Below are 24821 nucleotides of genomic sequence, written 5' to 3'. Positions count from 1 at the left end.
ATCGAGTTGCTTGTTTGAAGAAGGGGATGAATTGCCCTTGGTCTGGCCCTGCCCTTCCCAGTGCCGTTTGGGGGGCACTGGGTCCGACTAAAACGTTTCTTGTGCCACCTGCACCTCATGCAAATCTCTCCCCCCCGCCCCCCCCGGGGACACAGGAGACTGCAGCCGGCAGTACGAGGGGCTCGGTCACCCTTACAGACCACCGCAAGATTCGCCTTCGCCCCAGCAGCAGCCGTCCCAGCCGCCGCCACAGCCAGCGCCCCCGCCTGCCCAGGGCAAAGGGATGGGGCCCGTGCCCCAGACCCACCGCCTGATCACCCTGGCCGACCACATCTGTGTGAGTTTGCACTTCGGGGCCTCCCTGGGTTTGGTCCTGGGAGGGGCTGAACCTCTCTGGGCACCCTGCAAAATAGAGCATCTGGGGGACCTTCTCTGAAACCCAGCCTTCCTCCTGCCATACCTGCTGGGACATGTGGAGGGAGGGCAGTTCAGGGTAAAAAGTGGGACCCTTTGCAGATTTGCAGGTGTTCCAAGCCAGTTGCTCTGACGTTTGGGAAGCGCCCCCATTTGGAAGGGCTCTTTGGTGATCTCGGTATTTGTAAAGCATCCAAATTGCTCTGCAGACAGAGGCCGGCTGACTCACGGGTGACTTTTTTTCTTTCCCCCCTTTTGGCTTGGTTCTGCTCCTTCCTGGCCCCAGCAAATCATCACGCAGGACTTTGCGCGTAGCCAAGCCTCCACCCAGCCGTCCCTGCCGACTCCCACCAGCACGTTCCAGAGCTCTGCGCTGACGTCCGTCGCTCCGACAAACCGGGTCAAGGCTTCGAACCGCTACAGCCCTGAAATCCAGGTGCAGGCCTCTCCCCACCAGCGTCCGGGGTCCCGAATGTCCCCCGAAATAATCTCTGACAAAAGCAGGGGAAGGTAACCTTTTCCTTCCTTCATCTCTCTCTTTCCTTCTTTCTCTCATCTTTCTGTTTCCTATTCTCTTCTTCCTTCCTTCCTCCCTTGTCTCTCTCTTTCATTCCTTCCTTCTTTTTCTCATCTTTATTTTTTATTTCTATTTATATTATTTTTTACTGTATTTTACTTTTTGTATTTATTGTGATGGTTTTAATCGATTGTTGTAAACCGCCCAGAGTCCTCCAACAGGAGGAGATGGGCGGGGATAAATTAGATAGATAGATAGATAGATAGATAGATAGATAGATAGATAGATAGATAGATAGATAGATAGATAGATAGATAGAATGAATGAATGAATGAATGAATGAATGAATGAATGAATGAATGAATGAATGAATGAATCTTGGGCTTCCTATTCTCTTCTTCCCTCCCTCCTTCTCCCTCCCTCCATCATCTCTTTCTTTCCTTCCTTTCTTCCTTCTTTCTCTCATCTTCCAGTTTCCTATTCCTTCCCTCCCTCCCTCCCTTTTCTCATCTTTCGGTTTCCCCTCTCTCCCTCCTTCCCTCCCTCCCTTCTAGAATTTAGGGCCAGACCTGCATTCTGACCAAAGGATGACTGCCCATGGCCTTTTCCACCCAAAATCTGCCCTTTCCTTGATTCCAGCCCCCCCCCTCCCTCAGCCATTTAAAGAACCTTGAGAGGGGGACGGGGTTGGGGGCCACCTACATCGCGCTCTCTTGTTCGGCTTCTGTGCGTTTCAATTCTGGACCCTCAATTCTGGATTTCTCTTCCTTCTCTACTCTGGCCCCATCCATCTGGGGATGCGTTTAAGAGAGATCTGAAAACTTGCCTGTTTAATAATCCTAACCAGTTGGTGGAAGTGCTTGGGAGTAGATGGTGAGAGTGGAGGCTGACAACATTTCATGGGAGGGCTAACTTGCTATAAATCCTCCTAGTACAGTCAGGCGTCAGAATGTCAGGCGTAGGATTTTCTGCCTGCCTAAGTGTTATTTCTATGGGCATTGTGTTTCCTGATAGGTGTTGATTTTATAGTATAATTCTTACTTTTGGCCTTTGCTTGACTGATCGTTTTCCTTGTGGTTGGGCTGTGCCCCAGTGAAACTTGCATTGTAGGTAAAGTGTCTGTTTTGTTGTGCTGCAACCTCAAGGCTTGGGAAGTCTCCCGAGAGAAGCCACGTTTCCTCGGAGTCGTACGAGCCGATCTCCCCACCCCAGCCTCCGGCGGCACACGAGAAGCAGGACAACTTCCTGATGCTGTCCCAAAGATCAGAGCCTTCGGAACAGAGGTACCCGAGCTGGGTTGCGAAAGGGTTTCTGGGCCAGCTTGCGTGCTCCACGGGGATGTTGCCAAGAAGGTGCTTGGAATGGGCACGCGCAGCCCTAGATCCTGCAGCTGAGGGAAAAGATCCAGAGGTTCATTTCTCCCTCAGCTGGACAGATGTGGCCCAAACTGATCCTCCCTGTTGTGCCAGCCTTTGTCATCCAAGAGGTTTCGGCAGCTTGAGAAACTGGGCAGCCAGGGACAAATCCTGAGCAGGGTTTGGTTGTGTCTCCCGTCAGGGGCAGGAGTTCTGGAAGGGGGCACAAACTGTAGCTGCTCGTCCTGATCTTTCACCAGTCCTGTCCCTTAGAACCATATTTTATTTATTGGTTGGTTTGTTGGTTTGTTCGAATTTCTATCACCGCCCATCTCTCCCGAAAAGGGGACTCATATCGCGCCCCTGCCCCCTTTCTATTTTTCTTCTAAGTCATTGGGAGTTGTTGACAGTTTGATCACGATGGCTAAGTTAGAAATGTTGCTGCTAAAGTTAGGTGCTAGAAGGATTAGGGTGGAATTCGATGTTATGCAGGCGCACTTCTCTCTCTCCCATTCTTGCAGCCCCCAAATCAGGGGATCTTCCAGACTGCAGGTAGACAGGAATCGGCCCCTCTGCTCCATTCACAGATACTTCTCTTCGGATTCCAGCGTTGGTTTTAAAAAATACCATATTTTTAAACTTCCAAGCGTAGTCTGTAGCCCTGGGATTCTTTGATAGTTAAATAACAATTAGTTTTTCAAAATACTAGTATTTACATATGAAGCCCTTGGACAGGAGATCTTTGGGGAATCCCAGAGCTCTGAGCTAGAGAGGGAAAGTAGAAGAAAAAAAATCCAGGAAGGTGTTTTGCACTTCTGCACTGATGCAAAGAAAACTACAGGGATGTGTCTACAGGTAGTCCTCACTTAACAACCACAATTGGGACCAGAATTTCAGTTGCTAAGCAAAGCAGTCATTAAGCTAAACTGACCTGGTTTTACGACTATTTTTGCTGCGGTTGTTAAGCGAATCGCCACAGGTTAAGTGAACCCGTGGTTATTAAGGGAATCACGGGGTTCCCCATTGATGTTGCTTGCCAGAAGCCAGCCGGGATGGTCAAAAATGGCGATCGTGTGACCACGGGACACTGCGACGGTCATAAATGCGAACCGGTTGCCAAGTGCCCAAATTGTGATCACGTGACCGTGGGGATGCTGCGGCGGTCATAAGCGCGAGCACCAGTTGCAAATCGCTTTTTTCAGCACCTTCTTAAGTCTGAACCATCACTAAACGAATGGTCATTAAGTGAGGACCGCCTGTATATATCTGACAAAGGAGACTTTACTTTTTTAAAGAAAAAAATAGAGTCCTACACTGAATACCTTTCTTTCTTTGTTGGAAAAGTAGCTCGATGTCGTTTCTGAAAAACAAGAATTTTGAAAGCAAAGGCGGAACGTGGCTGCGCGCGCTCTCCCCCTGGCTCAGCGTGCGTTTAATTCTCTCCTGTCCCAGCAGGACGGACTCCCGCTCTCCAGGCAGCATAACGTACCTGCCTTCCTTCTTCACCAAACTTGAGAACACCTCGCCGATGGTGAAGTCCAAGAAACAGGAGATATTCCGCAAACTGAACTCATGCAGTGGAAGTGACTCCGAAATGGGTGCGGCTGTTTCTCCTTGGGTTTTCATTCTTTTTTCCCCCTTGCCTTTACAGAGGTAGATGTGAGTAGGGCTGCAGAGAAACTGCCACGAGAATTGATGCATTTGTTAAAATCCTACATTCCCTCTACAGGTAGTCCTCGACTTACCACCACAAGTGGGACCAGAATTTTTGTTGCGGTCGTAAGTTGAGTCACCATGCGACCAGATCCAATTTACGACCATTTTTACGGTGGTCGTTAAGCAGATCACAGCAGTCATTAAGCGAATCCAGCTTCCCTGATGGGCGTTTTTTGCTGGAAAATGGCAAAAAAGTTGCAAAACGTGATCATGTGACCGTGGGACGCTGCAACCAATTGTAAATGCAAGCCAGTTGCCAAGTGCCCAAAATGTGATCATGTGACTGCGGGGTGGGTGTGTGACATTTTGTGATGCTCGGAAATGCTTTACAGGCTATAAAGCACCCATTTCAAGGCTGTTGTAATTTTGGACCGTTGTTAAACGAATGGTTGTAAGTTGAGGACTACTTGTATTACTCCCCAGTTGAACGGCCTCCCTGGCGCCTCTCTGCATGAGTTGCCTTTTTTTCCTTACCAGCTGACTTTCCTGGGGGGGGGGCGAGGGATGTCTTGTGTCTGTGTGTGTGGCACCCGGGCTCCTCCTCTTCAAGAAGGCAGGACTTCCAGGGGGTGATTCTGAACTATTAGTTAGAAATCAGCCAACTGAGAATGTGAAAATTTGTCTGACCCCTCTCCCCCAAAGAATTTGTCAGTGTTGATTCCAAAGTCCTTATGTTCCCCTTCAGTCTTGCAAACTTCATGTATTTTCATCTACTCTCTTTGTGGTGGTTAAAGATTTGAGGTTGCTCAGGCTGGCAGAGGGGCTGTGAGGTCTAGTGGTGAAGGCAACAGGCTAGCAACCAGGAGGCCGTGAGTTCTAGTCCTGCCTTAGGCCTGAAAGCCGGCTGGGTGACCCTGGGCCAGTCTCTCCCGCTCAGCCCAAGAGCCAATCAGGCGTGGTAAGAGAGTTCTAGTCCCGCCTTAGGCCTGAAAGCCGGCTGGGTGATCCTGGGCCAGTCCCTCTCTCTCAGCCCACGAGCCAATCAGGCGTGGTAAGAGAGTTCTAGTCCCGCCTTAGGCCTGAAAGCCGGCTGGGTGACCCTGGGCCAGCTCCTCTCTCTCTCAGCCCACGAGCCAATCAGGTGTGGTATGAGAGTTCTAGTCCCGCCTTAGGCCTGAAAGCCGGCTGGGTGATCCTGGGCCAGCCCCTCTCTCTCAGCCCAAGAGCCAATCAGGTGTGGTATGAGAGTTCTAGTCCCGCCTTAGGCCTGAAAGCCGGCTGGGTGACCCTGGGCCAGTCCCTCTCTCTCAGCCCACGAGCCAATCAGGCGTGGTAGGAGAGTTCTAGTCCCGCCTTAGGCACGAAAGCCAGCTGGGTGACCCTGGGCCAGTCCCTCTCTCTCAGCCCAAGAGCCAATCAGGCGTGGTGGGAGAGTTCTAGTCCCGCCTTAGGCCTGAAAGCCGGCTGGGTGACCCTGGGCCAGTCCCTCTCTCTCAGCCCACGAGCCAATCAGGCGTGGTAAGAGAGTTCTAGTCCCGCCTTAGGCCTGAAAGCCGGCTGGGTGACCCTGGGCCAGCTCCTCTCTCTCTCAGCCCACGAGCCAATCAGGTGTGGTATGAGAGTTCTAGTCCCGCCTTAGGCCTGAAAGCCGGCTGGGTGATCCTGGGCCAGCCCCTCTCTCTCAGCCCAAGAGCCAATCAGGTGTGGTATGAGAGTTCTAGTCCCGCCTTAGGCCTGAAAGCTGGCTGGGTGACCCTGGGCCAGTCCCTCTCTCTCAGCCCAAGAGCCAATCAGGCGTGGTGGGAGAGTTCTAGTCCCGCCTTAGGCACGAAAGCCGGCTGGGTGACCCTGGGCCAGTCCCTCTCTCTCAGCCCACGAGCCAATCAGGTGTGGTATGAGAGTTCTAGTCCCGCCTTAGGCCTGAAAGCCGGCTGGGTGACCCTGGGCCAGCCCCTCTCTCTCAGCCCAAGAGCCAATCAGGCGTGGTGGGAGAGTTCTAGTCCCGCCTTAGGCATGAAAGCCGGCTGGGTGACCCTGGGCCAGCCCCTCTCTCTCAGCCCAACCCACCTCACAGGGTTGTTGTTGTGGGGAAAACAGGAGGAGGAAGGAGTATTAGGTATGTTCACCGCTTCGAGTTATTTATGAAAATAACAAAGGCAGGATAGAAAATCAATCAATCAATCCCATTTAGAAAAAAAAGGAGTGTTGAAGGTAACACTTGTCTCTTCCACCTCTCTTTGCCAACAGCAGCTGCTCAACCTGGGACAGAAATATTTAACTTGCCAGCAGTCACGACCTCAGGTAAGGGTTCCAGCAGCGAGCGCGTGTTTCACGGCCCAGCAGCATCTCCCTCTCCGGAAACCGCCCTCTTTGAACGTCTAGAGCAGAGTTTCTCAGCCTTGGCTGTTTTAAGACGTGTGGACTTCAACTCCCAGAATCCCCCAGCCAGCCACGCAACCATTTTTGAACCCAGGTGCCTCAACTGGGCTAAGTTACAGAGCGCATCCAAAACCCGGGACCCACGACTCCCGTGGAATAGGAATTTGGCAGATTTTGTAAAACGTTTTATGACATAAAAATTGCCCTAAAACACTTTATGACGTAATGCAACGTGTCATAAGACCCGTCCTGTGGTCTGCTCCTGCCGTTTGACTGGGCTGTGCGGTTCAGCCTGGGCTACTTTCAAGGCAGGTACGTCTCCGAGCATCTCCCTGAATCCTTAAGAACTTTTCCAGCACATCAGGATCTCTGCCACTGTTGAAGGCGTTGAGGAATCTGGTAAGGAAACGATGACCCGGCAGGTCACGGGTTGCCTAGTTGCTGTTATTGATAAGAGACTCACAGGTTTTCATGAATTACGTTTCCTGACTGTTATATTTGGATGTGGTTTTTGAACTCCTTAACTTCTGGGGGTTTTTTTCCCAGTAAGAAACAAACAGCTCGGGACGGTTTTTATATATTGTTTTTAATTCACGGCCGTGTGGTGCCCAGGGCCACTTTTTGTTGCGGCGGGCGGCTATATAAATGTGATATGAATAAACTAACGCTCTCCTGTGCATGATAGAACCCCACAGTTCTGCTCCTGTAATGCCAGTTGCTTCCATGGCTGATGGACTTTTTTTGGCGACTGTTGCAGAGATACCTGGCAAAAGCCTCGGAGCTTCTCGGTAGACGTGTTCCCCTTTTGGCCCTCTCTCTCTCTCCGGCTGAAGAGCCCTCCTGCTGCCACGTTTCCCTGAGTCCCACACCCCCACCCCCATGCCCCTCTTTCCCCTAGATTCACCTTTCCCCCTCTTCCTCCCAGGTGCGGTGAGTGCCAGAGGCCCTTCCTTAGCCGATCCTGCCAGCAACCTGGGTCTGGAGGACATCATCCGTAAAGCCCTGATGGGCAGTTTTGATGACAAAGGGGAGGACCACGGTCTGGTCATGGCACAGCCCATGGGGCTGGTGCCCAGTGGCTCCAGCGCCTCATTGCCAGCAAACAGCGAAACCCGGAGGGAGGAAGCCAACCCATCTCCCAATCCAGGTGAGCATTTCAGGTCCAGCTTGGGTCCTTTTGGGGTAAAGATGGTGCTGAAATGAGTCTCCCGCCACCTGGGTTCCTCCATGGTCTCAGACTACAATTCCCATCATTCCCCCCTAGCAGATTCAGCCTTATCTTTCCTGCTGTGTTTTCATGGGGGTCAAATTGCAGTCCTTAAAAACTTGCAGAATGGCTTCTGATGAGAAGGGAGAAGTCTGTTGGTAGCGCTTGGCTTGGTGGCTTCTGAATTCAGCTGGTCTGCGCGGATACAGAAGTCCTACAAAAAAGAGGTGCATTTCTCTCCACACACACACACACACACACACACACACACACACCAGTTCCCCAAAATTGGGAAGGCAGATTGCAGCAAGAAAGCGTACCCTGTTTGGTGTGTAGAAGGATGCACAGATGGCTTGGATCTTCCTACCATGTGGGATAATAGCAAACCATGTGGGTGTGCTAAAGTACGTGGTGGGCCAGGAAGTCCCTAAGAAAGAACAAAGCCATTACTGTTTTGAACATGGGTCATAAGAACCAGTACATTTAAACAGACAAAACAATGTTATTACAGCAGGTCCCCGGTTTAAGAACGAGTCCCATTCCTAAGTCCGTCCTTAAGTCGAATTTGTACATAAGTCGGAACAGTTTTTTAGCATCAGTTAGTCAAATGTTTGTCTTAGTATGTAGTATATATTTTACCTTTCTGTGCATAAAAAACACTCAAGAAACACTTCCAAATACACTAAAACATCTTAAACACAATAATACACAAAGTAGTATTGTGTATTTAATCTGAAACATTGTACTTAACTTGAATTTTTGATATACTAGTCTTTATGGCAGTCCGTTCTTAACTAGAGTGACGTTCTTACACCGGGGACCTGCTGTAGTAAACACCGGTAGTCCTCAACTTACTATTACAATTGGGACTGGAATTCCCCTCATAAGTCATTGTGGTTGTAAGTCGAGTCACCATGTGATTGGACCTGATTTTATGACCATTTTCATGGCAGTTGTTAAGCAAATCACCAGGGTTGTTAAGCAAATCCAGCTTCCCCAATGGGTGTTTTTTGCCAGAAAATGGCAAAAAAGTCACACAGCGCGGTCACATGACCATAGGACACTGCAACTGGTCATAAATGTGAGCTGGTTGCCAAGCGCCCGAAATGCCATCATGTGACCATGGGTGTGTGTGTGTGTGACATTTTGTAATGCTTGGAAGTGCTTTACAGGCTGAAAAGCACCCATTCTGAGACTGTTTTAACTTCAGACTGTCATTAAACAAAATGGTCGTAAGTCGAGGACCACCTGTAATATACTGCTGAAAAGATGTGGCTGATCATTACTGTGTAATATCAGATAATTAGATGCAGTCAAGCACAGACATCTGGCTAGCAATTTGTCATTCATATTTCACATTGGCTTAGACCAGTGTTTTTCAAACTTGGCCAAGTTTGAAAAGCAAGCAAGGCTGGCTGAGGAATCCTGGGAGTTGAAGTCCACACACCTTCAAGTGCCCAAGATTGAAAAACACTGTGTTAGAGAGGCAGAGATGGGCGGTGAATAAATTTATAAATAAATAAAATTAAATTAAAAGGATATTTGCCAAATACATGCGTTACTTTTTTCTCCAGCATGTACCCAGTTTCCCCCTTGAGGGCCCTTCAGCCGAGATAGCCCTTGGTCCAAAGGGCCTCCCTTGAGTTTCCCTGGCGGGTAAACCTATGCCTGGTTTACTAAGAGGAGCCTGCGTTCAAGGGACTCCCAAAGCCTACCTCCCTGGACTCCCAAGTTCCCGTCTCTTGGGTGACCTGATGCCTTTGTTCCCTCCTTTGCTACGACCCGACCCATCTGTACACCTAGAATGAAAGCCCAGCGGAGAGCTGAGGAGCCGCCTCACAGGACTGGCCAAGGCTCCTGTTAATCCAGCATCTGTTTCTCCCAGGGGCCAGCCAGATGCCTCTGGGATGCCCAGAAGCAGGAGATGCTTTCCCACCACTGTTCTCCTGCATCTGGTATTTGGAGGCCAACATACTCCAGATTCCACGAACATCCCAATCTCACCGCTCAAAGAAATCCAAGTTCACAACCGTCACCCTGTCTTGAGGCAGCAAGTTCCACAGATTAACGCTGCTCGATTCCACCTCCTTTTCTAGGTGGGGGAGTCAGCAAGCAGAAGCTGATGGGCAAATCCGGCAGCAGGAAGTCCAAGTCCCCGATTCCTGGTCAAGGCTACCTGGGAACGGAGCGGCCTTCCTCGGTCTCCTCGGTGCATTCGGAAGGGGACTATCACCGGCAGACCCCGGCATGGTCATGGGAAGACCGGCCCTCCTCGACAGGTGAGCTGAGCCGTCACAAGTCTGGTGTGTGTCTGTGTGAGCGTGGGCAGCCCAAAGTGGGTGGTGCAGGTTTTTAGAACCCTATTTTTAAAGAGGCTTTGCTGGGTCATCTTAACATTACAAGAATACCATCTTCAGAACAAAATGACTATTAAATAGAGAGCCAGTTTGGTTTAGTGGTTAAGGCACCGGGCTAGAAACCGGGAGAATGTGAGTTCTAGTCCTGCCTTGGGCACAAAGCCAGCTGGGTGACCTTGGGCCAGTCACTTTCTTTCAGCCCTGGGAAGGAGGCAATGGCAAACCCCTTCTGAAAAACCTTGCCAAGAAAACTGCAGGGACTTGTCCAGGCAGTCTCCGAGAATCGGACACGATTGAATGGATTAAAAGAAAACGCAGCAGTGTTTCTCAGCTTTGGCAACTTTAAGACGGGTGGACTTCAACTCCCAGAATTCCCCAGCTAGCATGGAGTTGAAGTCCACCCGTCTTAAAGTTGCCAAGGCTGAGAAACGCTGAACTAGGGCATCACCCAGAGAACTGTCGTAGAAGCGTTTGAATGGATAACAGTGAAGACTGTGAGCTCATTCACACATTCTCCTTGCCCCAGCTCAGGGACCTCCTTCTTTCCCCAAGGATGCGTCCTCATTACAGTCTCCATCTCATCCCGAAGTTCTTCCTTTAAAAGTTGCATTTCCCCTGGGAAATCAGAAGGAAACCCCCACGGACACTCTAGGGAAATTGTCTTCGGAAGTTGGCAACCGTCTGGACCCCCAGAAGGTCCCTTCCCCTCCGACCAGCGGGCTCAGCATCTCTGCGGCCTTTCCTGGTTCGGCAGGCGGGCGGTACAGTCGGGGGAACCTTGATCTTGTGGAAGACCAAACACGGGTCTTTCGCAAAGTCGGGGGAGATTTCCCTTTGGGGAGAGCACTCCACATTGCCTGGTGAATTGCATGCTCTCTGGAGGGCCCTTCTTGCAGTGGGGAGAGGGTGAAATGGACTGAGGGGTAAGCGGGGGCAACCCCTGTCCCATGCAGGCAGCAACCCTGGCTGGAAGCAGAGTAGAAGTAGGGTGCAAGGACAGCAGTCTCCTTCCGTCTCAAAGGGGGGAAGAAAGCCCGTTGGCATCCTGCGCCCTGCCACCACCGGTCTTTGCACGTCCTAAGCCCAGTTCGTTCGGCCTTGGGTTCGGCCAGCTTCCGGCGGAAGAGGCGTTACAGGCTGCCCCGTTGCGGCCTGGGATGGGAGGACGGGAGCCTTTTCAACGCTGTCCCTTTCCTCTTTCCCTCCCTGCCTCCCGCCAGGATCGACGCAGTTCCCGTACAACCCACTGACGATGCGGATGCTGAGCAGCACGCCCCCCACCTCGATGGCCTGCGCCCCCCCGACGGCCAGCCAGGCCGCGGCGCATCAGCCCAGCAGGACGTGGGAGCGTGAGCCCGCGCCCCTGCTCTCCGCCCAGTACGAGACTCTTTCGGACAGCGACGACTGAAACGGGAAAGGGCATGCTTTCTTCAGACAGACAGACAGACAGACAGACATTAATTCAGCAGGGAAGTTGGAAGCCAGTTGGGTTTAGGGTGTCGCTGCCTTTTTTAAATGCAGCAAGTCACCAGAGACTGTCAAAGGGGGCTTTCGGGAGATGAAGAAGTTGCAGGAATCTGTTTATTGGAGCAATCCGCTCGGAGGAGGATTCCTTTCTGCGCGAGCTGCAAGGGGAGTCAGCGTCCTGAAGATAAATATGTAAAGAGGTTTTTTTAAAAAAAGAGAGAGAGAGAGAGAGAGAGAGGATGTATTCCTGAGCAACATCCTTATTTGTAAAGAGAGCCGTAACATAATGTCTCTAAGAAAAGGAAAAAAAAAAATCATTCTTATGTAAATAGAGTAACTTTTTCGACGTGTGTTTCCCCTCTGCCCCCCCCCCCGCCTTGCTAGAATTTCTGGTGTTCAAATCATTGTTGTAAACTTTTGGGGTCACTTTATATATATATTTTTAAAGGCCTTGTCTCAAGAGTTAGACTCTGCCTAACCTTTGCGGGACAACCAAGAGGACGCATCTTTTGCATCTGCCTGTAGAAATGGGGGGGGGGGAGAAAGAGAGACCTTTGTGCATCTCCCCTCCCTTTCAGGGGACGATTATGCTCAGCCCGTTTGTGCCGTCCTCCCTCCCCTCCGTCTGTCTGCACGTAGCACCCTGCTTCTTGCTCTCCAGCGCTTCGCCCCCAACTCTAAACACTTTGCCCCCTTTCTGTGGTTGTTAAAAACCTTGTGGAAAGCATTTTTATTCTGAAACTGACCCCTTCATGAATTCTGTATATTTTAAGTCTCTGGTCTGCTGGAATAACGAGATCTTTTTAATGATTATGCCATGCTGTAACTTTTTTTCCCCCCAGTACAGTGGGTTTTGTTTGGCAAAACTGAAGATGCCACTGCATGGGGATATATCTATAATGGTGAGGTCTCTTTCTCCCACCTGCTCTTTGATCTCAGCCCCAACTGAGTTGCTTTTTCAACTCCCCCGCCAATAGATTATCGTCTCCCCTCCTGTCTTTCTCCCAGAGCGTCCCCTGCTTTGGACCTTATTTGCTGACTTGAAATCAGCTTTTGGTCTTCAGCGGCAGCCATGCCAAGTAATTCCTTGGACAGAAGGCTCTGCATCACTGCTAACATTTCTTCCCGGAAAAACAAGCTTCGGGTTCTGTCAAATGTGGCTCTCGCTTCGCCAGTTTGGTTTGCCTCACCAAGAGAATTTCCCACATTTTTGTTGCTTTTTGGTTGAAACGACACTGTGACCACCACACGGGTGGGCTCTGGCGTGCATTTGAGGCTACAAGTATGTTCTGTTTGAAACCATTTAGTGTAACAGCGAAAAGCTTTGTTAAAGCGTTAGCATCTTGGACCGGGTCAGTCTTTGGAGAATCTAAACAAACAAACAAACAAAAAAAGCTGAATTTAAGGATAAATCTAAGCTGTATGTGCTCCTTGTCCTCCCCCCACCCCACGAGAAAAGGCTCAAATTGCCCTCCGGTGATCCGTCATCATGGGATAGCAGTGTCAAATTTTTAGGGCAGTGTCTCCCAACCTCAGCAACTTTTAAGAGGAGTGGACTTCAACTCCCAGAATTCCCTAGCCAGCATGCATGCTGGCTAGGGAATTCTGGGGGTCGAAGTCCACACTTCTTAAATACTGTTGAGGTTGGGAAACATTGGCTTAGGGACTTCTTGCTCAAACAAGAAAAGCTGCAAAGGGAATCACAGCCTCCCACAGTCTGGGGCCCACCAGGAACCTTATCCCCACCCCCACGGCTGTGCGGATGGGAGTTGTAGTCGCCTCCCGAGTTGAGGGGAGTTGCCTTGAGTTATACAAAGCTGTGAATTCACTTCCTTTTTAGCAACTGCACCGGTGTTTGTCATTTCATCCCAATACGGTGTTGCCTGTGTAAGAAATGCTTTCCAGCCTTCATCCAGGGCTGGACAAAAAGAAAAAAGAAAAAAAGAACAACCTCCATAGATTCCACTGGGCTCTGTACCTGGTTAGTAGCATTGAGGATTTCAGTCCTGTAGGGGGAAAAAATGGGACGCAGAGCTTGTGTTCCCTCTTGAACAGCTTCCCCGTTAATGGGACCTCGAAAGGCGCTGCAGACAAAAGGTACGGCCAGACGCCAGCAGATGGGCAACGGGACTTCTTTCCGGCCCCCTGCATAGGCCAGAAGGCAAAAGCGTGCTTGCTTTTCCTTGCAAACCTGTCGTTTGCAAACTCTCCCGTCGCTGCTCAGCGGACGAGGTTTTGTTCCTGTGAAATTCAGGAGACTGCAGACCTTGCGAAGCCTGGTAGGAAAACATCACCCAAGACCACAGTGGAATTTTTCCGTAAGATTCCAGGGAAGGCCATGTGGTTGTTTTTCAACAGCCTGCTCTGCGCCGCAAAATGTCGGTCGCTGTGTCTCCGGTAACGTGTCCTGGTTTGGGAGGTGGAAGGCTTAATTCTGCTTTCTGTCGATTTCCAATCCCTGCTGTTTTCCACCCTGGTATGTTCCGCAGATTTTAATATTTTGGGGAGGGGAGGCGAGGCGTCCTGAGTGTTGCCGTATCTTCCTGTTCTGTTGATGCCCATGCCTTGAGTAAAATGGTGACTTCTACGATTCAGACCAATCAAATAAAAAAAAAGGGAGGTTTGTGGTGCTTCCTGCAGCCCGTCTTTTCTCAGGGGAGCGGAAAGGGGAGGAGGCTGGAAAGGGGGGCTTTGAAATCCGCAAGCCAGTGTGGGCAGAAGGAAGATGGGTTCCATTCCATCATGGCTGTGCCCAGAATAAGCAAGGGGGCCTCTTGAGTAAATCTTAAGTTTCTTCCCTGTGTGGCCAGGCCCTGCCTTTCTCATGGGCAGCAGAAAAAGGCACGGTAATTGCACATTAAAGCAGTGTTTCTCAACCTTGGCGCCTTTAAGATGTGTGGACTTCAACTCCCAGAATCCCCCAGCCAGCGATGCTGGCTAGGGGATTCTGGGAGTTGAAGTCCACACATCTTAAAGGCGCCGAGGTTGAGAAACACTACCTTAAAGAGTTCTAAGCATCTGGAGGTTTGGGAAGAGTGGTCTGCTCACCAGCAGGGCCATTACAGGATTTTTGTGCTTGGAGACCATCCCAGACCTGGCCCCAGACCTTTCCCTTGCATCATGCACAGGGCAGGGCTTCGATCCCACAGCCGCAGCTGCTCTCTCAAGCTTTGACCCCCTTCTCGGATACATCCACCCCAGGGATCGAGCCTGGATCCTCTTTCTGCAAACTGTGATTTGCTGCTGAGTGGTGCCTGGAACGCGCACAGGAGTGACCAGTTCCCGAGATCAGCATTGGAGCTTCTGGGCAGCAAAGGGAGGGAAGAATTCACAGGCGAACCTCTCCCCCGGCGGTCCCTGCCTATCTTTTCTGCCTACCGCAGGTTTCGTCCTAGTTAGCACCAGCCAGGTGCCCTTTCGCAGGCCTCGATCAGTGCCACTCGGATGGGTGGGAAATAAAGAGAGCTTTGTGGCTTAAGCTGCAGATACCTATTTTATTTGGGGCGGAGATCCAAACTGGGGCTTTCCCCTGGAGTCCAAGGGCTCTAGAACCCAGGTTCACCCTTCTCACACTTTGCACTCCAGCTCTGCTGGGGTCCCATGCGTGCCCTTCCCCTTTCTCTTGGGCATGGTGCAGCTCGTGGGCCGCCCCGCGCGGTCCGCAGTGCATCGCCCTTGCAGCCGGAAAGAAGAGCGTCTTGCAGTTCTGACAAGGCAACTGCAGGAAACGGCCGCTGTCAGTCCCTCTCCCCTTCTGCGCCAGCCTTGCCCGCGTCCACCCCCTGCACGTTGGCACTCGCTTTCGATTGCGTCCTCTTCCTCTTGGCCAGCTGAGCCAGTTCCTTCTCGATGTATCTGACGGAGAAGCCGTCCCCAGACTTCTCAGCCTGTTCCAGGGCGGCTTTGAACACTTGCCTGGCCTGTGAATAATCTCCTGCATTTGTGGAAATAGGGGAAAAAAGTAAGAGGCTGAGAGAGACCATTTGGTGTAGTGGTTAAAGCAGTGTTTCCCAAGGCTGGCCACTTTAAGATGGGTGGACTTCAACTCCCAGAATTCCCCAGCCAGCCCTGCTGGGAGTTGAAGTCCACCCATCTTAAAGTGGCCAGCCTTGGGAAACACTGGGTTAAAGGCACCAGGCTAGAAACCAGGAGATGCGAGTTCTAATCCTGCCTTAGGCACAAAGCCAGCTGGGTGACTTTGGGCCAGTCCCTCCCTCCCAGCCCCAGGAAAGAGACGACAAGGGCAAACCGCTTCCAAAAATGTCACCGAGAAAAATGCAGGGACTTGTCCAGGGAGTCAAGATTGATTTGGGGACACCAATCCCCCCCAAAAGACCCCCCTCTCCAAGCCAGGGAAAAACTTACATTGAGAAACGGGCAGGAGAAGATGGAGCAGGAACTACAGGCCAGGATGAACAGGAGAGGGGTAGGCAGGTATTTTAGCTGCGTATATCCCTAAGCTAAATTGGTGGAGGTAAACAGACGGACCGTACGGAGAAAAAGATGGATTCTCTCCTTGTTCGGAGGGCAGGACACAAAAAGGGATTTGGGCTACAGGAACACGGGTTCCACCTCGAGGTCAGGGACCCAGAGCAGCAGCGGGCTCCCATTCGCTGAAGGCATCCCAGCGCAGGCCAGACAGCCATCTGCCCGGAATTATTTCACCTGGATTTCTGGACTGAGAAGGGGGTGGGCTTGATGGCTTCACTGGCCCCTTCCAACTTCATGATGACTCCCTCCCTCCCTCCCTCAAGCAACATGGGGGCGGGGTTTACATGTGAGAGCCCAGAAGGGCATATTTTATCTCTTGGAAAGTTCCCTGCATTCCCCTTGTCGCCTTGACTCCTGGTAGCCTCTTGGACACGTGTCTGCAGTTTTCATGGCAACCACACACAAGCGGTTCGCTACCGCCTTCTCCCAGGGAGTTTTTTTGACTTTCCACTCTTCCCAGCCACTCTGGGATTTCCTGGTGGTGGCCCATCCAAGGATGTTGGATGCTCAACCCTGCTTAGTGTCCCACCCCCCCAGATCAGACAAAATCAGCTAGTGGTTTTTGCTCAGCTGGGCAAAGTACAGGTAGTCCTCACTTAATGACCACAATTGGGACTGGAATTTCAGTTGCTAAGCGAAGCAGTCATTAAGCAAATCTAACCTGATTTTATGACCTTTTTTGCACCAGTCATTAAGCGGATCATGTGGTCATTAAGCAAATCACACAGTTCCCCATTGATTTTGCTTGCCGGAAGCTGGCTGGGAAGGTCGAAAATGGTGATCTCACGACCGCGGGATGCTGTGACAGTTGTAAAGGCAAACTGGTTGCCAAGCACCCAAATCGTGATCACGTGACTGCGGGTATGCTGCAACGGTCATAAGTGTGAGGATTGGTTGTAAGTCAGCACTGTTGTTAAGTCCAAACCATCACTAAATGAATGTTGTTAAGTGAGGACTACCTGTAAACATTTCACAGTGAAAGAAGTCAAACCTTGGCCACATGGCCACCTCTGCTCTACTCCCCAATAACATTAAGTGTGGCTCATGGGCACAACAAGATGCCAACTGCTGGCAGCTACTCTCTCCACTTGATAGGCCTGACGAACACGCCTCTGTACCCCGCATAAAATGCCAAGGGGGAACGTGGCAAGGACGAGTCTTGGCAGTCTGTCTGCATCCTCATGGGCTTTCCTGAGGGTGGCTCGGTGGGTGCGGTTCCCCCCGCGTCCCCCTCCCTGCCCCGCCACCTCTACCTTTATGTATCAGGATTCCAGCCAGGTTACTCGAGATCACGTGGGCATCCGGGTGCTTGGTCTGCTGGGCCAGTTCTGCTGCCCGGCTCACGTGGGCGTAGGCTTCGTCGTAGCGCCCTTGAGAGTCCAAAGCCGTTGCCAAGTCGCTCATCACCACCACGGTCTGGGCCAGGAGGAAGGAAAACCAGGCCGGAAGGAAAACAGTAAGCAAAGGAGCTCCAAAGCCGTTTCCTGAACGGGACAATTCTGGGTTGAAAGCAGCACCGAAGGCGGCTTAGTGAGGGGGTTGCCCATCACCGCTCTCGATCAGCGGGAGAGTGGCACAGGTGGTCACGGGAGACCCCCGCTTCTCTACCAGGCCAGCTCAGGAAACAGAAAAAGGCCAGGCTTCTTGAGGCGAAGGAGCCCGTCCAGCCTTAGCCATGCCGTTTATGTATTTTATTAGATGTCCATCCCGCCCCGCCATCTTCCCCACCACCACCCTGCAAGGTGGGCTGGCCCGAGAGAGAACAAAGGGCCCAAAGCCCCCAGGCGCCTTCGGTGCCAAAGAGAGGGCTGTGGCACCCAGCCGCCCGGTTTCCAGTGCAGCGCCTTTGCCCTGACGCCAAGCTGGCCTCTCTCTAGAAAAGGGAGAGGAAACCATCCTCGCTGCTGCTGCTTTTCTGTCTGGAAAGGCAAGAACGGAACGCCTTCTGCACACACGCCCGCCCGGAAGTTGAATTCCAGGCCAAACGAACCCCCACCCCCGCCCTGAACCCTGCGAGCCCCCGGATCCCCCAGCGCTCACCTGGGGGTGCGTCTCCCCATTAACCTCCACCGCGATCTGCAGGGCGCGTTCGTACATCGTCTGGGCCAGCGCCGCCTGACTGTGTGCCAGCAGGTAGCGGCCGTAGGAGTCAAAGCTCATTGCGAGCAGAAGGTGGGTGTTGACCCTCTCTTCCTCTGGAGCAAGAGGGGAAGGGAGCGTGACGCAAGCCCAGGCCCGGCCTGGATTAGGCCTAGTGCCCTCCCCCCGGCCCCTCCGCGCCCAGGTGGCCCCACGCGAAGTCCAGCACGTTTGGAGGGTACCCGGTTGGGGGTTCCTCGGTGCCTTCAGTCAAGATGGCCAAGGGGGGGCCCCGAGCCACCTCAGTCTGTCAAATCTAGCTGGCCCAGCAGGGCAAGAGTGGCTGAATCCCCTGCTCCATAGGGGAACTCCTCAAAAAGGTGGGATCGAACAGAAAAAAAAAAGCTTAAGCCCATGAGAATCACACCGGCAATGCGGACGCGGTTGGATTTTAAATGGTTTTAAATGGTTTTGCTGCTGTGACATGGATTGAGAAAGGCCCTGAAAGGGGGGAGTGGGGTGGGCAACCTGCAGCCCCAGAGACATACTCAGCCCTGAAACCTGTTTTTTTGTGATGTGAGGAGACCGCTCGGAGGAGGCTATCTGGAGCGGGCCTACGCTTTTGTTGAAAGGAGTCTGATCGCCCCCAAAGAATGGAAAGCCCTGTCTCCGTTCACACAGCCCGTCTCTCCCCCTCCCTCCCTCCCCCCGGCCCTCGGGCCACTCTCCCCCCCCCCCCCCCCCCGCCACTAATACCATTAAGGGTAATCCCCAGAAGGTCCACCCCAACCTCAAGCCAAATCAGCAAATACTCAAGAGTGTCAGGCTGAAGGCAAGCGGGTCTGAGTGCCCCACAGCGCCCTGCACCTGGCAAGGTGTCCGCGGGCTGCTCCTTCTGCTTGGCAATCTTCTCCTCCAGCGTCAGGATGCAGAACTGATAGCCAGCCAGGGCTAGTTTGTCCCTGCCCAACCAAAATAAAATAGGGAAAGTTTTATTCAAGATTCCTTTGGGGGTTCAAGTTTTATAACTAAAGAGATGTGGTTTTTTTTCAAATATCTTTTATCTCCCTCTCTAGAGAGAGAGATGATGATGATAGATAGAGATGATAAGAGATAAGAGATGAGATGATAGAGATGGTGGATGATAGAGATGATGGATAGAGATGATGGAGGATAAAGGTGATGGAGGATAGAGATGAGAGATAGATGATACTGTAGATAGATGAGAGATGATAGATACAGATAAATATATCTCTACATAAAATAGACTACATATACATTGATGCCATAATTATAAAATGTGTGTGTCTGTGTGTACATGTACACACGCATTCTATAATTATTGCATAAATTCCAAACGTTAAGAGGCAAAAGGTCTTATTTCCCACCATCGCTTCTCAGTTGAGCATCGGCTTAAAAAGAAAAAAAAAAGTTTCTTGCTCTGCAACCTTCCGATCCCGCCGCATCACAGGGCGTTTACTTATTTATTCCCACCACAATTCACCACAATGTGCACAATATCTGGAGTAGATGATTGAGTAAAACCTCTGTGGTAATTCAATGCAGAATGGGTTAATCATCTTCAACCAAGCCAAGTCAGCCCACGAGACCAAGGGCAGCGTCTCAAACGCTCTAAAAAAAGGCTCTCAGGAAGAGGGCTCATGTCCTACAGCTATAACTTGTAAATTGAGCAATCCTAAACAGAAAAAGTTTAAAACATTGATATAGAAAAGCCCTGGAGAATTAAACAGAAATGTTGCTGACCATGAAAACACTCCAAGGAAAGCATTCCAAAGTTAGGGGGCCACCACTGAAAAGGCCCCCTTGCCTTGTTGGAAGGGAGGCACTGGAGAGCCTCTGAAAATGGTGATGTGGCCCAGGTTGATCAGCTCAGGGGACAGTCCATTAACAACCTGCTCCCCCATGTCCCTTTAAGGAGTAAATTGCCCAAATTAATTTGATCCATTTGAAAATACAGGCAGTCCTCACTTAATGACCATTCATTTAGCAACAGTTCAGACTTACAACAGCACTAAAACCCCGACTTCTGACCAGTCCTCGCACTTACAACTGTCGCAGCATCCCACAGTCATGTTACCACCATTTTCAACCTTCCCAGCTGGCTTCCAGCAAGCAAAATGAATGGGGAGCCATGCGATTTGCTTAATGATCACATGATCTGCTAAATGCCCATGTGATTTGCTTAATGACTGCCACAAAAATGGTCGTAAAGTCGAGTCAGATTCGCTTAACAACCTCATCACTTAGCAACCAAAATTCCAGTCCCAATTGTTAAGTGAGGACTACCTGTATCCGAAATCTAGTTAGAGTGGGAGAGGATTCTCCTAATCTACGAACAAGCCGAAAGAAAGGTGGGAATATGTGCAGAAGTCTTGGGGGCAGGGGCTGTCATGGGATTCTGGGAGCTGGCAGTCTCAACACACAGATGAAGTGCACCAGGGAGGGGGAAGGCAGCTGTAGCACAGGTGAACCTAAGCAAGCTGTTTTAAGCATGCAATTCCATTTCCTAGAACTCTCAGTATTTATTTGCTTTTAAGGCAGGTTACTAGATCTCAAGAACGCAATGAGATACTTGGAAGGGCCAGGAAGACCTACTGAAGCCTCGGAGAGTAAACCATCTGGACTGGGCATTCATCACCCTGTTCTGCTTCCAGACTTACTGATTTTGAGCAGCATAGATGCTGGCCAGCTTCAGGGACATCTGAAGGATAGCGTTGTCATCCTGGGGGATAGGGGGAAAAGGTGGGGGATTTGTAAGGCATAAGCTAGCTACTGGAAGCGTGCTTGATGCCCCCCACCCACTGCAAAACGAACAAACAAAACCCTTAGAAAACACCATTCCCCACTTTTTGAAGTCTGGAAGAAGCTTTATTCACTAGCTGAAAAAACCATGAGCTGAAACCCCCTCCTCCTCCTCCTCCCCCCTTCCATTCTCCCAACTGCAGAAGGACCCGATATTTCAGCTATGAGGGTGGTCCCCCGCTGGAGGGTCTCCTGCTATCCCTCAGAGAGCCTGGGGGTCCCATCCCTCTGCCCACCCGCCCTCCCAACTCCGTGATTTTGCCTCTCCTTCTGGGGGGTGCCCCTCTGTTCAACCCCAGAAGTCCACCCCCCTTGGAATATTTGTCATGCTTAACTGGAGCTGCCCACAGTCGAATTGCAGACTCTCCAGTCCCAACGTGATTGGGGAAAGGGGAGAGCTACCCCACCGCTCGGGGCCACCAGGAGAGCTTGGATCTTCTTGAAAGGCCGCTGTGAGCCGAGCTGAGCCGAGCTGCTGCCCTGCTCCTTCCTCCCGGGGACCCCCAGATCTCCTGCTGCTTCCAAGCACCAAGTAGTAGCATGATCCCCCCTTTCTAGATATAGGACAGTGTTTCTCAGCCTTGGCCACTTCAAGCGGTGTGGACCAACTCCCAGAGTTGGCTGGGGAATTCTGGGAGTTGAAGTCCACACCCCTTGAAGTGGCCAAGGCTGAGAAACACGGATGTGGGATACCCAAAACAACTGGGACTGCCCCGATGAGGCTCCCGGCAAAGAAAAACACTTACTTGCTTCATGTCCCCGGCAAGCAGGTAGCTCATCGTGGCTTTGAAGAGCTTTTCAGCCTGAAATGAGAAGGCGGAAAAGGAGGCTTGGAGCCGACGTGCCTGGAGCTCACCGCAGGAGGTTCTGGAAAGGGGGGTCTCCCTGGTCCCCGTCCCACGCCCAAGAGCAGCGGTGGGTCTCCTAACATGTACTTACATGCTCCAGCTCCCCTCTCATGAAGGCCAAGTTCGCCATCTGGAACGTACCAAGGAAAAGGGCTGTGTCACTTACTCTCTCTGGCCGCCCTCTCGCAGAAATGCATCGGTAGCGACCAGCAGCTTTCATTTTCTTCCAGCGCTGGTCGCTACCGATGCATTTCTGAATGCCAACTGCTGGGGCCCGCAAACTAGAGGCTGCCACTGTACTCCTTCCCTGCTGGCGAGCTTCCTGAGGTCATCTGGTGGGCCACTGTGTGGGCTAACCCAGCATAAGAAACCATAAGGACTAGAAACATGCTTTTTGGTTTAAAAAAAAAAAAGAAGAGGAGAAGGCTGAACTACTGATGCTGGGTCCTAAAAGGGAAAAATCAAGGAGGTGGGAGAGGAAAGGATGGTCTGCCTGGGGACAACGGAGAGGAACACCAAGTGACTGAGATGTACAGCTGCCGAGATCAACTCGTTAAATTCATGTTAGAAACTGCAGCTAACAAGCACTCCTTCGAAACAAGTATGTTAATGACCACAATTGGGACTGGAATTTTGGTCGCTAAGTGATGCGGTTGTTAAGTGAATCCAACTTGACTTTATGATCATTTTTGTGGTGGTCGTTAAGCAAACCACGGGGTTGTTAAGTGAATCACGTGGTTCCCCATTGATTTTGCTTGCCAGAAGCCAGCCGGGAAGGTTGAAAATGGCGATCCCGTGACTGTGGGATGCTGCGACGATCTTAATGTGAACCGGCTACCAAATGCCTGAATCGCAATCAGGTGACTGCGGGGCCACTGTGACAGTCGTAAGTGCGAGGACCAGTTGTAAGTCAGGTTTTAGTGCACTCAGAAGTCCGAACCGTCGCTAATTGAATGGTTGTTAAGCGAGGACTACCTGTAATCCATTCCTGCTGACATACAAAGTAAGAGATGCTGTTTCTTCTCAGAAGGCCTGCCCTAACACTAGGCCAATCAGAACTGCTGGACTTCAGCTCCAGCATCCCTGATGGGGAAGGGTGTGGCCAGCTCTGATCCTTACAACTGCGTCCCTTGTAAATAAACTCACCGAAACACACGCGAGTGCCTTCAGAAACATCATTTGCAGCCCAGGCAGAAAAGGACGACAGGCTGCCGCTGGTAGCAGGCATGACCCAATGGGTTGCAATTTCTTCACCCCTAGCTAGGTTGAAGTCCTAACTGGAATATTGCCAAAGACACACTAAAATCTGGACAATCAGACAAAACTGCAACTCAGTCTAGGCGAAAGGAGGCCATCTGGAGGCATCTGGACTCAGCGAGGGCCTTTTCTGGAGGGACTCCAGAGAAGAACCACGAGGGGAGAAGGGCTTCTGAGGAAGCATCCCCGGGAGGATCTGCAGGGTCCGAAAGGACTGCCGGACTCACCATATCGTACGTGTAAATAATTGCCGCTTTGTTGTCCGATTGCTGAGAGAGCCGGGCAGCCTCGTGCAGGAGGCGCTCCACTTCTTCCAGTTCTCCCTTCATGATGTTGAGCTTGCAGTGGGAGAGATGGGTGGATGGATGGAAGGAAGGGAGGGAGGAAAAGCCGGATTAAATTAGCCGAGGCTGCCTGGTAACTCCAGGAGATTTGAAACACAACTGTACCATACTCCACAGGGCGTGTATTGCTGAGTGCTGCTTAACAGGGGAAAGGAGGTGGCCAAGCAAAGCCAGGGATTCACGGGCGCCGCCGGAAAGAGCAGCCGCGTTCAGCCGCAGCGCTCCAGCCTCAGTCCCTGTCTCCCCAAGGATCACCTTGCAAATGGGGGAAGGGCTGCCCCAAAGAGCACCTGATTATCCTGATGCAGCTTCTTACATTAGACTATTGTACAGGTAGTCCTCGCTTAACAACCACAACTAAGCAAAACAGTTCTTAAGGGAGACATCGCTTAACCACAACTTGCAATTTCACTTCCAGCTTCGCCATTGTTGGGAGTCCACTGTGAAGTGCTCAAATGGTGATCATGTGACCCCAGGAAGCTGTGACAGTCGTAAGTGCGAGGATCAGTCACAAAGTTACTTTTTCAGTGCCGTCGTAGCTTCAAACGGTCACTAAATGGGGCAGTTGTTAAGCAAGGTCTACCTGTATAAGGAGAGTCTATCACTCAATGAACTGTCACTAAATGAATGGTCATTAAGTGAGAACTACCTGTATTCTCACATGCACCCGAGGAAGAACTCTGAATGCCAAATCAGCAAGTAAAAGACCCTGGGTGTTCATGTCGTGCACACCAGGTGTGTAATTTGCAGTCAACAGTAGCGGGGTAAAAAAAGAGAGGCAGCACACCCAGCCACCTTCACAGCAGGGGAGCCAAAACCCGGGAGAGCCTCAGAACTCGCTGGGACGCCCTCCTTGAATGCAGGGAGCCGGCTGAAGCCTCGAACCCTGGCTCCCCCAGCTGAAGAGCCCCAGCAGGGGGGTCTGCAACGCATGGGCATAAAGCTCAAGGGAGCGGCCACACCACCTTGCCATTCTTGACCGTGCTCTGCGGACACCCCTGGCGCCAGGGATGGTGAGAAGGCAATCCTTAGCATGCAATCTCTCCAAGGCGGGAAACAGCCCGATGCTGGGGGGCAGCAGCTGCTTTCGTTCTCCACCCCTTTTGCTTGGGAGGTGGGGGGAGGCAAAGAGGACGTTCCAGTGGGCCGACTCCCCTTCCGGGGGGTCTCTGCTCACCTTGGCTTTCTTCAGCAAAAGAATGATGGCGTCCTCGGCGTCTGCCTTTGCCTGCCCTTCCTCTGTGCCCCCCTCGTCTTTCTTCGCAGCTTCTTCAGAGAAAAGGAAGAAGGCTGGAAGCCAGCAAAGCAGCAGAGGTTGGGATAAGAGAGGCAGGTCCCGGTTTGCCCCCTTGAGGCAGAGACAAGCGGGCAACGGCGGAGCTTCCTTGGGGGGCCCTCCTTTCTGCCAGTGGCTTCCAACCATTATCAGTAACCGCCCTCCCCACGGCCGGCTGCAATGTAAGAAATTCAGAAAGGCTGCCAAGGTTAAAACAGAGATTATTTTACACTTTATCTAGAACAGTGTTTTTCAAACTTAGCAACTTTAAGCTGGGTGGACTTCAGCTCCCAGAATTCCCCAGCCAGCCTGCTTTAAGATGGGTGGACTTCAACTGCTGGCTGGGGAATT

The 24821-nt window shown here is 51.5% G+C and overlaps 2 protein-coding genes across 4 annotated transcripts in view; one reads left to right on the top strand and one right to left on the bottom strand.

Moving 5' to 3' along the window:
* Window positions 1-11573, top strand: part of NCOR1 (nuclear receptor corepressor 1) — a 116387-nt gene extending 104814 nt beyond the window's left edge. For 2 of the 3 annotated variants that reach the window (XM_063295667.1, XM_063295676.1), the window contains 8 exons: window positions 156-337; window positions 701-924; window positions 2077-2214; window positions 3739-3884; window positions 6190-6243; window positions 7247-7468; window positions 9625-9807; window positions 11106-11573. In XM_063295667.1, the coding sequence (XP_063151737.1) occupies window positions 156-337; window positions 701-924; window positions 2077-2214; window positions 3739-3884; window positions 6190-6243; window positions 7247-7468; window positions 9625-9807; window positions 11106-11293 (1337 nt within the window). In that variant the 3' untranslated portion in view covers window positions 11294-11573. The remainder of the gene's footprint in view (window positions 1-155; window positions 338-700; window positions 925-2076; window positions 2215-3738; window positions 3885-6189; window positions 6244-7246; window positions 7469-9624; window positions 9808-11105) is intronic. The other variant, XM_063295684.1, reaches the window with a different exon arrangement.
* A 3422-nt stretch (window positions 11574-14995) lies between these two features.
* On the bottom strand, window positions 14996-24507 carry TTC19 (tetratricopeptide repeat domain 19). Its single transcript, XM_063296111.1, has 9 exons — window positions 24372-24507; window positions 23078-23188; window positions 21685-21723; window positions 21492-21548; window positions 20604-20665; window positions 18790-18884; window positions 17884-18038; window positions 17097-17259; window positions 14996-15286 (listed from the first exon to the last, which is right to left on the bottom strand). The coding sequence occupies exons 2-9, from the start codon at window positions 23177-23179 to the stop codon at window positions 15090-15092; spliced, it is 870 nt and encodes a 289-aa protein (XP_063152181.1). The 5' UTR covers window positions 23180-23188; window positions 24372-24507; the 3' UTR covers window positions 14996-15089.
* Window positions 24508-24821: the final 314 nt, after the last annotated feature.

This window comes from Candoia aspera, chromosome 1, assembly GCF_035149785.1.
Source record: "Candoia aspera isolate rCanAsp1 chromosome 1, rCanAsp1.hap2, whole genome shotgun sequence".
Lineage (NCBI taxonomy): Eukaryota > Metazoa > Chordata > Lepidosauria > Squamata > Boidae > Candoia > Candoia aspera.
The sequence above is the reverse complement of the archived record's forward strand: the minus strand, read 5'-3'. Positions and strand labels throughout refer to the sequence as shown.